The sequence below is a fragment of the Electrona antarctica genome (genome assembly GCF_951216825.1).
Source record: "Electrona antarctica genome assembly, chromosome: 7".
NCBI lineage: Eukaryota > Metazoa > Chordata > Actinopteri > Myctophiformes > Myctophidae > Electrona > Electrona antarctica.
In genome coordinates this window covers 2,757,167-2,775,987 of record NC_136812.1, presented here as the reverse complement: position 1 = coordinate 2,775,987, position 18,821 = coordinate 2,757,167, and the positions used below count along the sequence as shown (strand labels likewise).

General features: G+C 46.6%; 1 protein-coding gene across 2 annotated transcripts in view; it reads right to left on the bottom strand.

Moving 5' to 3' along the window:
- Positions 1 to 3,240: 3,240 nt before the first annotated feature.
- Positions 3,241 to 18,821, bottom strand: part of helb (helicase (DNA) B) — a 57,205-nt gene continuing 41,624 nt past the window's right edge. Inside the window, exons 11-17 of one of the 2 annotated variants that reach the window (XM_079506390.1) lie at positions 17,675 to 17,759; positions 14,712 to 14,771; positions 13,849 to 14,104; positions 13,248 to 13,406; positions 7,338 to 8,015; positions 5,177 to 5,320; positions 3,241 to 5,047 (exon numbers count right to left, since the gene is read on the bottom strand). In XM_079506390.1, coding sequence (XP_079362516.1) covers positions 5,198 to 5,320; positions 7,338 to 8,015; positions 13,248 to 13,406; positions 13,849 to 14,104; positions 14,712 to 14,771; positions 17,675 to 17,759 — 1,361 coding nt within the window. In that variant the 3' untranslated portion in view covers positions 3,241 to 5,047; positions 5,177 to 5,197. Of the gene's footprint in view, positions 5,321 to 7,337; positions 8,016 to 13,247; positions 13,407 to 13,848; positions 14,105 to 14,711; positions 14,772 to 17,674; positions 17,760 to 18,821 lie in introns of both variants that reach the window. The other variant, XM_079506389.1, reaches the window with a different exon arrangement.

The following is an 18,821-nucleotide window of genomic DNA, read 5'->3' as shown; positions in this document are numbered from 1 at the left end:
CATAGCGCGCCACCGAGTGGCGCGCTATGAACTTGTAGGTCTGCTATTTTTTTTCCCAAAAGGGCACATTTCCAAAAGGGCAGGGGGTGCTCTAGCACGCCCTAGTGTCTATCTGTGCACGCCACTGCTGGACGGGAGTGGCGCCCTACGAGCCCTATGGCGCCCTACGAGCTTGTTGTAGGTCTGCTATTTTTGATAAATCGTGAAAATGTGGCACAAATATATAATATAATAATATAATATTCTTTCAGAAGACTTTTTATTTATTTCGACGTCAGGCCTAACTAAGCATAACTTGATGATCATGAATGAATGAATCATGATGATGATGTCACGCGCCCTCTATTGTTGTAAATTGTGTTTAATTAATTGATTGATTGATTGATTGATTGATTACATATTTTATTAGCAGTTTTTGAGTGGTGCAAACCACTCCAACAACCAGCTTTGTCTGTATGTTTGTGTACCTGTGTACGTGTCCGTGCACAGGTGAGCATGGTTACTATGGTTAGTGTGTGACGTCACTGACATAGCTGATCAGACTATATAAGACCTTGCACCACTCAGTTCACACGGGTGTGATTTTTTTTTTTAAAACAGGAAAGTATATAGGTCAATTCAAGGTCTGCTATAAAAGATGATTTTAAACACAAGAAAGCCTATAGGCTATGGCTTGTTTCCATTGGGCCCCGCCCCCAACACATTGCAAATACAATGCTTTGTGAGCTTATATTAGGCCTATTACAGTAGCTCAGCTGTTTTCCATGAGGTAATGAACCTGGACTGGATTTTTTTTAAATGTGATATAGATAAGATACGGTAAGTAAATAGTAGTTTTTGTCTGAGAAATAATTCAAACGAACCCATGAGTGAATTGTTACCTCCAGCTCCATGATCTGCTTAGTTTACCACACTGTGACTGTAACTTTTTTGGAACTAAAATGATAAATGCACTCATTCTCCTATCAGAATATTGAATAAATGCACTCATTCTCATCATGATTAGTATTTTGCAGAATAGTCGAAAACGTGTTAACCCGTTTTGGGCGGGAACCCCTTTTGGTGTTAGCATTATGTTATGCTTTAGCTATTGAAAAATAGCAGATCTACAAGCTCATAGTGCGCCACCGAGCGGCGCGCTATGAGCTTGTATAGGTCTGCTATTTTTGAAAAATTGAAGAACGACTGACATAGAAACATAGCTTTTTCAGAAAGCTGTCAGGATGTAGAAGACATCTTTAGAATCTGATCTCAGGTCAAAACGTGTTAAACTTGGCCTTTGGCTCTATAGGCCCACTCGCCCCAATAGGCCCACTCTATAGGCCCACTCGCCCCAATAGAGCGTCGCAGTCCCGCTCTATTGGGACGCCAGGCCCAGGAAATGCCAGGCCCAGGAAATAATTCCCAATGCATTTTTCCCATATAGACATTTCAAAACGTATTTATTTAAAGACCTTATAAGCGTCGTACAAAGCCGGTGCGGCGGTGGCTCAGGGGTAGAGTGACCAGATGGAAACCGCAAGGTTGCCAGTTCGAACCCGGGCTCCCCCAGAGTTAGTGTCGAAGTGTCCTTGAGCAAGACACTGAACCCCTAATTGCTCCTGATGTGCAGGTTGGTGCCTTGCATGGTTTCCGCTGCCATCAGTGTGTGAATGTGTGTGTGTGTGAATGGGTGAATGTAATGCACAATCTATGTAAAGTGCCTTGGATAAAGGCGCTATTTAAATGCACCATTTACCATTTACCAACTCGAGTTGTGACAAATCATGACAACAAACACAATATTTTGGACCAAACAAATCAAATCAAAGAAGAAAAACAACAACAAAAAGTGTTGTAACCTGCCGTTTTCTTATTCTTTCTAATTATTTAGAAAGAAGAGCGCACCACCGAGTGGCGCGCTACGAGCTTGTAGGTCCAAGATACCCATGTACCTGTCTAGATACTTCACTAAGATACCCATGTACCTGTCTAGATACTTCACTAAGATACCCATGTACCTGTCTAGATACTTCCCTAAGATACCCATGTACCTGTCTAGATACTTCCCTAAGATACCCATGTACCTGTCTAGATACTTCACTAAGATACCCATGTACCTGTCTAGATACTTCACTAAGATACCCATGTACCTGTCTAGATACTTCACTAAGATACCCATGTACCTGTCTAGATACTTCACTAAGATACCCATGTACCTGTCTAGATACTTCACTAAGATACCCATGTACCTGTCTAGATACTTCCTTAATGTTAACGAAATCCACACCCACAACACCAGAGGGAGTGCAACGAACCATGTACAACCCAGATTCGGCACAAACAAGGGGCTAAATTATCTTCGCTCCTATGCCACCAAAATGTGGAACGCCCTACCAACAGTCATTAAGACATGCGAATCCCTTGACTCCTTCAAAACCGCTCTCAAAGGGCACCTACGGACGGCTGCGATTCGAAACTGGCCCCCGTAAAATCGGAATCCCCCCCCCCACCGCCCCCCCTCCCTTTTTTCCCTCACTGTATATGTTTATTTTCCCTTTTTACCTCCATTATGATGAATTCCTGTTCTGTTCTTTGTCTATATAGAAGTGTCTTTATTTGTACGTCTCTAAATGTTTTGATGAATTGAACATGGTGGACCCTCTTGTAAACAAGTGTAATGCTTTATTGGGTCGTCCACTCACAGTTAACAGTCTTTGTATTGAGTTTGTGCTTGAAATGTACTGTAATTCTGCAAACTGTTAATAAATATTTCAATCAATCAATCAATCAATGCTATTTTTGAATTTTTTTGAAAATGCGGCACAAATTTCAGAAGACTTTTTTTTTATTTTGACATCAGGCCTAAATGGGTACAATGTACTGGTTTTGACAATTAAACAGTTATTATTATTATTAGTGCAACAAAATAGCCAGAGTAAAAGCCGTTACCCAACACTCAAAACTTTATTTGCATAAACAAAGCCCTTTAAAAGTTTAAGAAATAACCCTTCCTTTAAGAGATTTAAAAACAGGGTTTTAAAACAACAACATATATAAATTGCCAAACCATTATCTTTGTAAACAATAACAAATGGACCACTGTCCAAACTGTTTGAACTGTACACAATACTGTTCAAATGGACCACTGTCCAAACTGTTTGAACTGTACACAATACTGTTCAAATGGACCACTGTCCAAACTGTTTGAACTGTACACAATACTGTTCAAATGGACCACTGTCCAAACTGTTTGAACTGTACACAATACTGTTCAAATGCGTTGCTTTCACAGTCAGCATGTATTTTCAGTGGTAAAAATGGGAAAAATCACCTAAAATAAAATAAATTAAACACATTGTCTCGTACCCTGAGGACCACCTACCCATCCAGAACGTTTCAGTGAGATTCGCAGAGGTTTGGAGACTTCATTCTGCCAGGGTGATGTCTGTCGTCGCAGTCCCGCCACCCTACCAGGGCCCAGGAAATGATTCTCCGTTCATTTTCCTCATAGACATTTCAAATAGTATTTATTTAAAGACCTTTTAAGCGTCGTACAAAGCCAACTCTTGTCGTGACAAATCATGACAACAAACACAATTTTTTGGGCCGAACAAATAATTAGAAAGAAGGAAAAAAAACACTTTTTTTGTTGTTTTTCTTCTTTGTAATTATTTGTTTGGTCCAAAATATTGTGTTTGTTGTCATGAGTTGTCACGACTCGAGTTGGCTTTGTCCGCGGCGTAACCGTCTTTAAATAAATACTTTTTGAAATGTCTACGGTGAAAATGCATTGGGAATCATTTCCTGGGCCTGGCGTCGTCATGGAAGGGGGGCGTCGTCATGGAAGGGGGGCGTCGTCATGGAAGGGGGGCGTCGTCATGGAAGGGGGGCGTCGTCATGGGAGGGGGGCGTCGTCATGGAAGGGGGGCGTCGTCATGGAAGGGGGCAGGACTGCGACGCTCTATACAATGGAGCTCTATAGTATGTTGTACAAGTTACATTTGTAAACACTTTAGTTGGGCGTTTCCACATTATTTGTTGCCACTTCAATCATAATGAAGACAATAAAAGTCCATTGAGCTCCATCGTACAAGTGTAAAGATCTATGGATCTTTCTGCTTTCTTCAATGGAGCTCAATGGAGAAAGAAAACGACAAGAAATAACGTCTTGTTCGTATTGTACGTGAACTGTCAATTATAAAAAACATGATTTTATACTGAGCCGAGGCTGCATGGGACTGCCTGGTGCATTGATACAGTACTACAGTACAGTGCAACATTATTCTGAATAACTTTATGGTATACATTTCACTGCTTTTAGCCAGAGAGACAGTCATGTTTAAAGGTAGGGTAAGATATTCCTTTTTTTAAACAAGTGTTAAATATTGTGATAGTAATCATTGCTATAGAGTGTTTGTTCAGTAACAGTCTGTCCCTCCAGCTCCATTAACAGAAAATGCAGTTTCAGGTCGGGGACAGTGTGATGAAAGCAGTTCCGGAAAGTAAGGGAGATGTGATGATGGGACCGATTCTGGTTCAACCCTTAGAGTATATATGAATAGAGACGGCACCCGGAGGAAACCCTGAGGCCAAATGGACACAGTGGCCCAATTTGTCATTGCAGCTCTGGGCCAGCGCTGGTCCGTTGACTATCATTGGGCACGTTCATGTTATTGGGTCCATGACACGTCAATCATAACGATATGTTTCATACATGAACGCGGCGAAAACGGCGCAATGATAGTCAACGGCACAGCACGTTCATGTTATTGGGACAATCAATCCCAGAATGCACTCTGTTCCTACCCGGAAGGAGGAGTGAAATCGCCTCATGCGCTTTTGAGCAACTTAATGCAAGTGGATGGGAGGAGAAATCTGGTGCCGTCTCTATTAATATATATACTCTAAGTCTAAGGAACAACCCCAGTTGCATGCAGGGTGTCTGCAGGCCAGATCCAAACCCTGGTTGTGTCTATGCAGGCTGCAGGGTGTCTGCAGGGTGTCTGCAGGGTGTCTGCAGGGTGTCTGCAGAGTGTCTGCAGGGTCACATGGCCAGATCCAAACCCTGGTTGTATCTATGCAGGCTGCAGGGTGTCTGCAGGGTCGCATGGCCAGATCCAAACCCTGGTTGTATCTATGCAGGCTGCAGGGTGTCTGCAGGGTGTCTGCAGGGTCACATGGCCAGACAGTTGACTCTCAGAATCCAGTCGATCATTCATTGGCTCGGAGGCTCGTCTTTGTACAGCCGTCTGGATCGGCAACTTTTGGGAGTGTGCAGGGAGAGCTGCGACAGCGTGGAGCAACCAAGAGGCGATGCTTTCTCCGTCTCAGGCTCAGTCTGGAAAAATAAGATATACAATAAAACCATCAGTTGCACGAAAGCAATTTTAGAACGACAGAACGGCAGTTTTAGTTTGATAAGTTCAATTACAGGGGTCTCCCCAATCACTCCAGCTCTTTAGTAAACACCAGAGCCATCTAATACGATATAGAGGGGGCAGAAACCGAGCTGTTCATGCAGCCTGAGTGGCGCAAATAAGAACTATTTTAGGTATGTGTGCAACATGACAACTGTATTGTACAGTAACAACTAAAGTCTCTGTAATGTTTATGTTGTACGATTACTACAACACAATCTAAGATAAAGGGATTTAAGATCATTAAAGCTGGGCTGTTGCCCTGAGTCCAATGCATTTCTGCCTACTTCCGGTCCAGGACTTGTCCCTATTTGTTGTCCCCATTCTCAATAGAAGTCTATGTAGGAGAGCCTCCATTGGACTGAAGCCCCATGAAGTGACTAATAGAAGTCTATGTAGGAGAGCCTCCATTGGACTGAAGCCCCATGAAGTGACCAATAGAAGTCTATGTAGGAGAGCCTCCATTGGACTGAAGCCCCATGAAGTGACCAATAGAAGTCTATGTAGGAGAGCCTCCATTGGACTGAAGCCCCATGAAGTGACCAATAGAAGTCTATGTAGGAGAGCCTCCATTGGACTGAAGCCCCATGAAGTGACCAATAGAAGTCTATGTAGGAGAGCCTCCATTGGACTGAAGCCCCATGAAGTGACCAATAGAAGTCTATGTAGGAGAGCCTCCATTGGACTGAAGCCCCATGAAGTGACCAATAGAAGTCTATGTAGGAGAGCCTCCATTGGACTGAAGCCCCATGAAGTGACTAATAGAAGTCTATGTAGGAGAGCCGCCATTGGACTGAAGCCCCATGAAGTGACCAATAGAAGTCTATGTAGGAGAGCCTCCATTGGAATGAAGCCCCATGAAGTGACCAATAGAAGTCTATGTAGGAGAGCCTCCATTGGACTGAAGCCCCATGAAGTGACCAATATAAGTCTATGTAGGAGAGCCTCCATTGGACTGAAGCCCCATGAAGTGACCAATATAAGTCTATGTAGGAGAGCCTCCATTGGACTGAAGCCCCATGAAGTGACCAATAGAAGTCTATGTAGGAGAGCCTCCATTGGACTGAAGCCCCATGAAGTGACCAATAGAAGTCTATGTAGGAGAGCCTCCATTGGACTGAAGCCCCATGAAGTGTCCAATAGAAGTCTATGTAGGAGAGCCTCCATTGGACTGAAGCCCCATGAAGTGACCAATAGAAGTCTATGTAGGAGAGCCTCCATTGGACTGAAGCCCCATGAAGTGAATAATAGAAGTCTATGTAGGAGAGCCTCCATTGGACTGAAGCCAATAGAAGTCTATGTAGGAGAGCCTCCATTGGACTGAAGCCCCATGAAGTGACCAATAGAAGTCTATGTAGGAGAGCCTCCATTGGACTGAAGCCCCATGAAGTGACCAATAGAAGTCTATGTAGGAGAGCCTCCATTGGACTGAAGCCTCATGAAGTGAACAGAGTTTGCGTAACTGACTCTGTCTATATCTAAGGCTCTCCAAAGTGGAACCCGTAAGGTTCCATTTGGAACCTTACGGGTCTGTAACTCTGTAAATGAAAAGTTCTGAGAACCACTGCCTTAACCCATTTAGGCCTGACGTTGAAATTTAAAAAATGTCTTCTAAATCATGACAGTTTTCTGAAATACCTATGTTTCTATATTATGTAATTGGCCGTCGACCCCTATCTGAAAATATGTAGTACCCTCCCAGAAGCAAATATTTGAGTTAAAAACGTTCTCTCTGAAAGAATATATATCCAAAGATCTGCGCCACATTTTCACGATTTTTCAAAAACAGCAGATCTACAAGCTCGTAGCACGGCACTCGGTGACGCACTATGAGCTTGTAGATTCGTCTATTTTTCAATAGCTAAAGTATAACGTAATGCTTAAAACACCAAAAGGGGTTCCCGCCCAGAATGGGTTAAACACAACAACTGCCCATACCTTTATCTGCTTGGGCGGGGTTCCCATCAGCCTATCAGAGTGCAGCCTCTTGCCGGCGGTCTCTTGGGAGACCGACCCGGGTCTGAGCGGGCCCAGCGGTTGGTGGTCCGCCACGGCGCTGCAGGCGCCCTGCAGGGACCCGAACCTCTCCTCTTCGCTGTTCATGGGCGACCAGGAGTACGCCTGACTGAAAACCATGTCTTCATCCAGCACTGAAGTCTGATCCGGAACCTCAACCTCCACCTCCTGCTCGGGCTGCTGCTGCTTCTTCCACAGGCTTTTACGAGCCGCGGGCGCGGGCGTGGAGTGGACGACGACGCAGGGGTCTCTGGACCAGCCGGGGTTCCACGAGGACGGAGGGGTGGACGCGGGGGGCGGGCTGCGGAGGAGACCCGGGGGCCGCCCGGGGGCCGGCGCCGCCGGGGTGCCGGGCTGGGAACCGACAAGGTTCTCCCCGCCGCCAGCAGCCCTGGAGGACTCGTCCAGGACCTTCTTGACCAGGCCGCTGAGCCGCGTGGTGCGCGGGGTCTCGCGCTTGGTGATGGCCGCCGCGATGGCGTCCTGCCTGGCGACCACGTAGACGCGCTTCTGTCCGCGGGTCACCGCCGTGTACACGTGCTTCCATGTCTGGGCCTGGCTGTTCCCCATCACGTACACGATGGTCTCGTTCTCCGAGCCCTGAGGGGATCAGAACAGGACAGGATGACACGTCAGTTCAACATCAACCTTCCGTTCACATGTCGGTCATTTCAAAGAGAAAAGAACAGAAATCGTTCACATCTAGACTGTCAGAGAACAGCTAATATAGAATAGAAGGAAAGTAATATATATAAAAAAAAATCACACCCGTGTGAACTGAGTGGTGTAAGGTTTTATATAGCATGATCAGCTGTGGTCTGACGTAATGTCTGACGTAATGAAATAAGGTAAGGTATTATGTAGCCTGATCAGCTCTGATCTGACGTAATGAAATCACACCCGGATGTGATTTCACAACTGGCTTTTTCTGTGCAGAGAAAATGACCATGGTTGCTACGGTCATCCAGTTCACCCGGGTGTGATTTAATTACGTCAGAAATTATTTTGAACATAGCAACCATGCTCATTTTTTTCTGCACACAAAAGCCAGTTGTAGGAGTGGTTTACACCACTCAAATATATACCATGGTTATCTTGGTATATATTCTATTGATTTTCTATGTACTTTAAGGTATATTTTTAATGCATAACTTTCGCAATTTAAGATAATTGTTTTTGTCCTTGAATGTGCATACTGTAGGCTATTTGCTCTTTAATTGTTATTTTAATTTTTGCTAAAAATGTTTTGCTATTTTTTGTGTTGCTAAATTTTGTATTTATTTTAATGTATTGTAAACGTTTTTTAATTGTAATTTGACCCCAAGGAGGAATAGTCTCTGCTGAGGCAGTGACTAGCGGGGATCTAAAATAAACTCGCTGTACTCTCTCTACCTGGAAGGTGTGTATAGTCCTCCTGGCCCAGGCTGTACTCTCTCTACCTGGAAGGTGTGTATAGTCCTCCTGGCCCAGGCTGTACTCTCTCTACCTGGAAGGTGTGTATAGTCCTCCTGGCCCAGGCTGTACTCTCTCTACCTGGAAGGTGTGTATAGTCCTCCTGGCCCAGGCTGTACTCTCTCTACCTGGAAGGTGTGTATAGTCCTCCTGGCCCAGGCTGTACTCTCTCTACCTGGAAGGTGTGGATAGTCCTCCTGGCCCAGGCTGTACTCTCTCTACCTGGAAGGTGTGTATAGTCCTCCTGGCCCAGGCTGTACTCTCTCTACCTGGAAGGTGTGTATAGTCCTCCTGGCCCAGGCTGTACTCTCTCTACCTGGAAGGTGTGTATAGTCCTCCTGGCCCTGGCTGTACTCTCTCTACCTGGAAGGTGTGTATAGTCCTCCTGGCCCTGGCTGTACTCTCTCTACCTGGAAGGTGTGTATAGTCCTCCTGGCCCAGGCTGTACTCTCTCTACCTGGAAGGTGTGTATAGTCCTCCTGGCCCAGGCTGTACTCTCTCTACCTGGAAGGTGTGTATAGTCCTCCTGGCCCAGGCTGTACTCTCTCTACCTGGAAGGTGTGTATAGTCCTCCTGGCCCTGGCTGTACTCTCTCTACCTGGAAGGTGTGTATAGTCCTCCTGGCCCAGGCTGTACTCTCTCTACCTGGAAGGTGTGTATAGTCCTCCTGGCCCAGGCTGTACTCTCTCTACCTGGAAGGTGTGTATAGTCCTCCTGGCCCTGGCTGTACTCTCTCTACCTGGAAGGTGTGTATAGTCCTCCTGGCCCAGGCTGTACTCTCTCTACCTGGAAGGTGTGTATAGTCCTCCTGGCCCAGGCTGTACTCTCTCTACCTGGAAGGTGTGTATAGTCCTCCTGGCCCAGGCTGTACTCTCTCTACCTGGTGTGTATAGTCCTCCTGTCCCAGGCTGTACTCTCTCTACCTGGAAGGTGTGTATAGTCCTCCTGGCCCAGGCTGTACTCTCTCTACCTGGAAGGTGTGTATAGTCCTCCTGGCCCAGGCTGTACTCTCTCTACCTGGAAGGTGTGTATAGTCCTCCTGGCCCAGGCTGTACTCTCTCTACCTGGAAGGTGTGTATAGTCCTCCTGGCCCAGGCTGTACTCTCTCTACCTGGAAGGTGTGTATAGTCCTCCTGGCCCAGGCTGTACTCTCTCTACCTGGAAGGTGTGTATAGTCCTCCTGGCCCAGGCTGTACTCTCTCTACCTGGAAGGTGTGTATAGTCCTCCTGGCCCAGGCTGTACTCTCTCTACCTGGAAGGTGTGTATAGTCCTCCTGGCCCAGGCTGTACTCTCTCTACCTGGAAGGTGTGTATGGTCCTCCTGGCCCAGGCTGTACTCTCTCTACCTGGAAGGTGTGTATGGTCCTCCTGGCCCAGGCTGTACTCTCTCTACCTGGAAGGTGTGTATAGTCCTCCTGGCCCAGGCTGTACTCTCTCTACCTGGAAGGTGTGTATAGTCCTCCTGGCCCAGGCTGTACTCTCTCTACCTGGAAGGTGTGTATAGTCCTCCTGGCCCAGGCTGTACTCTCTCTACCTGGAAGGTGTGTATAGTCCTCCTGGCCCAGGCTGTACTCTCTCTACCTGGAAGGTGTGTATAGTCCTCCTGGCCCAGGCTGTACTCTCTCTACCTGGAAGGTGTGTATAGTCCTCCTGGCCCAGGCTGTACTCTCTCTACCTGGAAGGTGTGGATGGTCCTCCTGGCCCAGGCTGTACTCTCTCTACCTGGAAGGTGTGTATAGTCCTCCTGGCCCAGGCTGTACTCTCTCTACCTGGAAGGTGTGTATAGTCCTCCTGGCCCAGGCTGTACTCTCTCTACCTGGAAGGTGTGTATAGTCCTCCTGGCCCAGGCTGTACTCTCTCTACCTGGAAGGTGTGTATAGTCCTCCTGGCCCAGGCTGTACTCTCTCTACCTGGAAGGTGTGTATAGTCCTCCTGGCCCAGGCTGTACTCTCTCTACCTGGAAGGTGTGTATAGTCCTCCTGGCCCAGGCTGTACTCTCTCTACCTGGAAGGTGTGGATGGTCCTCCTGGCCCAGGCTGTACTCTCTCTACCTGGAAGGTGTGTATAGTCCTCCTGGCCCAGGCTGTACTCTCTCTACCTGGAAGGTGTGTATAGTCCTCCTGGCCCAGGCTGTACTCTCTCTACCTGGAAGGTGTGTATAGTCCTCCTGGCCCAGGCTGTACTCTCTCTACCTGGAAGGTGTGTATAGTCCTCCTGGCCCAGGCTGTACTCTCTCTACCTGGAAGGTGTGTATAGTCCTCCTGGCCCAGGCTGTACTCTCTCTACCTGGAAGGTGTGTATAGTCCTCCTGGCCCAGGCTGTACTCTCTCTACCTGGAAGGTGTGTATAGTCCTCCTGGCCCAGGCTGTACTCTCTCTACCTGGAAGGTGTGGATGGTCCTCCTGGCCCAGGCTGTACTCTCTCTACCTGGAAGGTGTGTATAGTCCTCCTGGCCCAGGCTGTACTCTCTCTACCTGGAAGGTGTGTATAGTCCTCCTGGCCCAGGCTGTACTCTCTCTACCTGGAAGGTGTGTATAGTCCTCCTGGCCCAGGCTGTACTCTCTCTACCTGGAAGGTGTGTATAGTCCTCCTGGCCCAGGCTGTACTCTCTCTACCTGGAAGGTGTGTATAGTCCTCCTGGCCCAGGCTGTACTCTCTCTACCTGGAAGGTGTGTATAGTCCTCCTGTCCCAGGCTGTACTCTCTCTACCTGGAAGGTGTGTATAGTCCTCCTGGCCCAGGCTGTACTCTCTCTACCTGGAAGGCGTGTATAGTCCTCCTGGCCCAGGCTGTACTCTCTCTACCTGGAAGGTGTGTATAGTCCTCCTGGCCCAGGCTGTACTCTCTCTACCTGGAAGGTGTGTATAGTCCTCCTGGCCCAGGCTGTACTCTCTCTACCTGGAAGGTGTGTATGGTCCTCCTGGCCCAGGCTGTACTCTCTCTACCTGGAAGGTGTGTATAGTCCTCCTGGCCCAGGCTGTACTCTCTCTACCTGGAAGGTGTGTATAGTCCTCCTGGCCCAGGCTGTACTCTCTCTACCTGGAAGGTGTGTATAGTCCTGGCCCAGGCTGTACTCTCTCTACCTGGAAGGTGTGTATGGTCCTCCTGGCCCTGGCTGTACTCTCTCTACCTGGAAGGTGTGTATGGTCCTCCTGGCCCAGGCTGTACTCTCTCTACCTGGAAGGTGTGTATAGTCCTCCTGGCCCAGGCTGTACTCTCTCTACCTGGAAGGTGTGTATAGTCCTCCTGGCCCAGGCTGTACTCTCTCTACCTGGAAGGTGTGTATAGTCCTCCTGGCCCAGGCTGTACTCTCTCTACCTGGAAGGTGTGTATAGTCCTCCTGGCCCAGGCTGTACTCTCTCTACCTGGAAGGTGTGGATGGTCCTCCTGGCCCAGGCTGTACTCTCTCTACCTGGAAGGTGTGTATAGTCCTCCTGGCCCAGGCTGTACTCTCTCTACCTGGAAGGTGTGTATAGTCCTCCTGGCCCAGGCTGTACTCTCTCTACCTGGAAGGTGTGGATGGTCCTCCTGGCCCAGGCTGTACTCTCTCTACCTGGAAGGTGTGTATAGTCCTCCTGGCCCAGGCTGTACTCTCTCTACCTGGAAGGTGTGTATAGTCCTCCTGGCCCAGGCTGTACTCTCTCTACCTGGAAGGTGTGTATAGTCCTGGCCCAGGCTGTACTCTCTCTACCTGGAAGGTGTGGATGGTCCTCCTGGCCCAGGCTGTACTCTCTCTACCTGGAAGGTGTGTATAGTCCTCCTGGCCCAGGCTGTACTCTCTCTACCTGGAAGGTGTGGATGGTCCTGGCCCAGGCTGTACTCTCTCTACCTGGAAGGTGTGTATAGTCCTCCTGGCCCAGGCTGTACTCTCTCTACCTGGAAGGTGTGTATAGTCCTCCTGGCCCAGGCTGTACTCTCTCTACCTGGAAGGTGTGTATAGTCCTCCTGGCCCAGGCTGTACTCTCTCTACCTGGAAGGTGTGGATGGTCCTCCTGGCCCAGGCTGTACTCTCTCTACCTGGAAGGTGTGGATGGTCCTGGCCCAGGCTGTACTCTCTCTACCTGGAAGGTGTGTATAGTCCTCCTGGCCCAGGCTGTACTCTCTCTACCTGGAAGGTGTGTATAGTCCTCCTGGCCCAGGCTGTACTCTCTCTACCTGGAAGGTGTGTATAGTCCTCCTGGCCCAGGCTGTACTCTCTCTACCTGGAAGGTGTGTATAGTCCTGGCCCAGGCTGTACTCTCTCTACCTGGAAGGTGTGTATAGTCCTCCTGGCCCAGGCTGTACTCTCTCTACCTGGAAGGTGTGTATAGTCCTGGCCCAGGCTGTACTCTCTCTACCTGGAAGGTGTGTATAGTCCTGGCCCAGGTTGTACTCTCTCTACCTGGAAGGTGTGTATAGTCCTGGCCCAGGCGTGCTGCAGCCTGCACTCTCTCTGCAGCTCCTTGAAGTCCACTTTGATCATCCTCCCGTCGCCGTCGTCCAGGGTGAGGTACCGGCTCCGCCTCTTCCTGGAAGAGCCCTCCTCTTCTATCGTCACGTCCTGCCACAGACAAAACGAAACGGCTACGGTTGAAAGTAACGCAATGCTAGTTTTGTCGCATCCCCCCAAAATAATCATATTTGAACTTTTGGGACCTCCCACCCTGATAAGCACTTGGAATGTATGAGTTGAGGCGTAACATTTTCCGCTCCACAGATAAATATTGTGAAAAAAGCAGATCTAAAAAAAGCAGATCCACAACACTTCGTGTAGCAAGGTGTTGTGAGCTTGTAGATCAGCTATTTACATGTTTCTGTTTGACCAATTTTAATCATTACATTTGTTGCAGTGATGGTCCATTTATTTTCTTTCACCGTCATATGGGGAAAATCTATTATTTCATAATAGATTAAGATGTAAATCAAATCAAATCAAATCAAATCAAATCAAATCAAATCAAATCAAATCAAATCAAATCAAATCAAATCAAATCGATTCAGACCTCCCTGATGAAGAATATCTCTCCGTTACAGAGGCGCAGCTTGTCTTTGTTCTCAGGGTCTCCGGTGGTCTCTCCACCCTGGCTGGACGTTACGCTGGCCTCCACACCCCCGGTGGTCTCTCCACCCTGGCTGGACGTTACGCTGGCCTCCACACCCTCGGTGTTGTTGATGTATCCGTTCTTGGTGCAGCACACCTTGTCTCCGGGTTGAAACGACAGCTTGTACTTGTGATTTTTGCCCGAAACGAGTCTTGCACTGATGCAGAAATTAAGGCAAATAAAAGTAAACATCCACGTTCAAATATTTCAACAAAAGCTTACGTTATAAAATAAATAATTTCCAGAGCGGGTGAATTTTAAATGCTTGAAGTGATTTTTGGATAACTTGGTACCACTGACCACAATGGTCTGTTCATAGAGACTTCTATTATTAAAGGAGAATTCCATGCTAGAAGGCTTTCTTACATTTATTTGTAGTTGTTACAGTACATCCCCACCAAAGAGGTCCAGGTGTGGTTTTGTGCAAAAGCGCATTATTGGCTATTTCCCCTACCATAAGCCCTCAATGAATTGAATTGAATTGCATTGAAATTAATGTGGCATTGGGGTGTCTAATTCGCTTATTTCCATCGCTCAAACATTTTGTATATATCCTCTCTTCATAATGTAAATAGTAGCATATAAGTGGCACACTTTACTACTTATTTAGATGGAAAACAATTAGCACAAAAACCCAACCCCCATTGAGGGCTTATATTAGGAGAAATACAAATAAAGGTAAGAAAGCATTAGAGATCAAGATGTTTTTGGCATATAAATTATAAGGTAAAAGAAGATATGAGGTACAGTATGTAGTCACTCACTTGGTTGTGTGGTTGTTGTAATGCTTACAACACAGTTCGTTGATCAGTGCAACATCCACCCTGTAACAGTAAAACATGTGAATAATAGTTAGTTGCTGCCAGAGTGAGGTCTAGCCAACACCAACTAGTTACTACAGAGTGAGGTCTAGCCAACACCAACTAGTTACTACAGAGTGAGGTCTAGCCAACACCAACTAGTTACTACAGAGTGAGGTCTAGCCAACACCAACTAGTTACTGCAGAGTGAGGTCTATAGCCAACACCAACTAGTTACTACAGAGTGAGGTCTGGCCAACACCAACTAGTTACTACAGAGTGAGGTCTAGCCAACACCAACTCGTTACTACAGAGTGAGGTCTAGCCAACACCAACTAGTTACTACAGAGTGAGGTCTAGCCAACACCAACTAGTTACTACAGAGTGAGGTCTGGCCAACACCAACTAGTTACTACAGAGTGAGGTCTAGCCAACACCAACTAGTTACTACAGAGTGAGGTCTGGCCAACACCAACTAGTTACTACAGAGTGAGGTCTAGCCAACACCAACTAGTTACTACAGAGTGAGGTCTAGCCAACACCAACTAGTTACTACAGAGTGAGGTCTAGCCAACACCAACTAGTTACTACAGAGTGAGGTCTAGCCAACACCAACTAGTTACTACAGAGTGAGGTCTAGCCAACACCAACTAGTTACTGCAGAGTGAGGTCTAGCCAACACCAACTAGTTACTACAGAGTGAGGTCTAGCCAACACCAACTAGTTACTACAGAGTGAGGTCTAGCCAACACCAACTAGTTACTACAGAGTGAGGTCTGGCCAACACCAACTAGTTACTACAGAGTGAGGTCTGGCCAACACCAACTAGTTACTACAGAGTGAGGTCTAGCCAACACCAACTAGTTACTACAGAGTGAGGTCTATCCAACACCAACTAGTTACTACAGAGTGAGGTCTAGCCAACACCAACTAGTTACTGCAGAGTGAGGTCTAGCCAACACCAACTAGTTACTGCAGAGTGAGGTCTAGCCAACACCAACTAGTTACTGCAGAGTGAGGTCTAGCCAACACCAACTAGTTACTACAGAGTGAGGTCTGGCCAACACCAACTAGTTACTACAGAGTGAGGTCTAGCCAACACCAACTAGTTACTACAGAGTGAGGTCTAGCCAACACCAACTAGTTACTACAGAGTGAGGTCTGGCCAACACCAACTAGTTACTACAGAGTGAGGTCTAGCCAACACCAACTCGTTACTACAGAGTGAGGTCTAGCCAACACCAACTAGTTACTACAGAGTGAGGTCTAGCCAACACCAACTAGTTACTACAGAGTGAGGTCTGGCCAACACCAACTAGTTACTACAGAGTGAGGTCTGGCCAACACCAACTAGTTACTACAGAGTGAGGTCTAGCCAACACCAACTAGTTACTACAGAGTGAGGTCTAGCCAACACCAACTAGTTACTACAGAGTGAGGTCTAGCCAACACCAACTAGTTACTACAGAGTGAGGTCTAGCCAACACCAACTAGTTACTACAGAGTGAGGTCTAGCCAACACCAACTAGTTACTGCAGAGTGAGGTCTAGCCAACACCAACTAGTTACTGCAGAGTGAGGTCTAGCCAACACCAACTAGTTACTACAGAGTGAGGTCTATCCAACACCAACTAGTTACTACAGAGTGAGGTCTAGCCAACACCAACTAGTTACTGCAGAGTGAGGTCTAGCCAACACCAACTAGTTACTGCAGAGTGAGGTCTATAGCCAACACCAACTAGTTACTACAGAGTGAGGTCTGGCCAACACCAACTAGTTACTACAGAGTGAGGTCTAGCCAACACCAACTAGTTACTACAGAGTGAGGTCTAGCCAACACCAACTAGTTACTACAGAGTGAGGTCTGGCCAACACCAACTAGTTACTACAGAGTGAGGTCTAGCCAACACCAACTCGTTACTACAGAGTGAGGTCTAGCCAACACCAACTAGTTACTACAGAGTGAGGTCTAGCCAACACCAACTAGTTACTACAGAGTGAGGTCTGGCCAACACCAACTAGTTACTACAGAGTGAGGTCTAGCCAACACCAACTAGTTACTACAGAGTGAGGTCTAGCCAACACCAACTAGTTACTACAGAGTGAGGTCTAGCCAACACCAACTAGTTACTACAGAGTGAGGTCTAGCCAACACCAACTAGTTACTACAGAGTGAGGTCTAGCCAACACCAACTAGTTACTACAGAGTGAGGTCTAGCCAACACCAACTAGTTACTACAGAGTGAGGTCTAGCCAACACCAACTAGTTACTACAGAGTGAGGTCTAGCCAACACCAACTAGTTACTGCAGAGTGAGGTCTATAGCCAACACCAACTAGTTACTACAGAGTGAGGTCTGGCCAACACCAACTAGTTACTACAGAGTGAGGTCTAGCCAACACCAACTCGTTACTACAGAGTGAGGTCTAGCCAACACCAACTAGTTACTACAGAGTGAGGTCTGGCCAACACCAACTAGTTACTACAGAGTGAGGTCTAGCCAACACCAACTAGTTACTACAGAGTGAGGTCTAGCCAACACCAACTAGTTACTACAGAGTGAGGTCTAGCCAACACCAACTAGTTACTACAGAGTGAGGTCTATCCAACACCAACTAGTTACTACAGAGTTAGGTCTAGCCAACACCAACTAGTTACTACAGAGTGAGGTCTAGCCAACACCAACTAGTTACTACAGAGTGAGGTCTATAGCCAACACCAACTCAGGATTCCTGGATCTCTGCCCTCCACACTCTCCTCTCCAACATCAGGTTCTTGAGCTCTGCAGTGTTGTCAGCCAAGCTGTCGCGCCGCAGCACGTCTACATTAGGTGGTACGCTTCTTTCCCCTCCTGGCTTAATAATACATATGTTGTACATGTTGCTTATAATTTTATAATCTCTGTTGATTTTTCTTTCTTTTTTTTACCTTCTGAAAGCAATGAACTGAGAGGTGCTGTCGTCCTTCAGGCCAGGAGCAGAGCCGATCAGTAACTTGATGGCATTCTGTACGTCTATAAAATAATAAAAATAAGATGTATTACCTTTAGTATACACTATAGTAGTTGTAAACTGGCTATCATAAACTACATACACTATAGTGTAACTACATACACTATAGTAGTTGTAAACTGGCTATCATAAACTACATACACTATAGTGTAACTACATACACTATAGACTTAGATAGCATTTGAAACAGACTTATAGCATGTCATGTAGACAGCACAATAACAGTACAGCATAGTATAATATATATGTATAGCTTATATGTATAGTGTCATTATATATAGATATGTTCTAGTTACGTTCTTAGCTAACGCATGTTTCTTGATAAATGCTGTTTATATATGTGATGTATTCCCATGCTTTTTGTTCTTGCTTAATGTAAATCGCTCTGGATTAAGAGCGTCTGCTAAATGCCTAAATTGTAAATTGTAGTTGTAAACTGGCTATCATAAACTACATACACTATAGTGTAACTACATACACTATAGTGTAACTACATACACTATAGTGTAACTACATACACTATAGTAGTTGTAAACTGGCTATCATAAGCTCACTTATTTACCGGTAGTGCCATCATCTATGTGATCCCATTCTGACCTGAGATCAGATTCTAAAAAATGTCTTCTACATCCCGACAGTTTTCTGAAAATGTCAGTCGTTCTTCGATTTTTCAAAAATAGCAGACCTACAAGCTCGTAGCGCGGCACTCGGTGGCGCGCTATGAGCTTGTAGATCTGCTATTTTTCAATAGCTAAAGCATAACATAATAGAGAATACTGTCAGTAGAGGGCGTCAGTCCCCAGGTTCGTGTACTTTTTATTTGCATTGTAATCTCCATAGGGGGATTTTAGATCGCCTCATATAAGAACTGTGTTTGAAAAATAAACCGATCACCCGGGCCTTTTCACTCATATGGATATGAAGCATCGATTGAAGGTGGAAATGTACAAATATACCCAAAGAGTAACAAAATAAGCGTTAGAAACGAGCCAAACAACCCAGAGACTACATTTCCGGGTAGGCGGGTGGCTGCATCTGCCCGTCGCACAACATAAACTGAATGT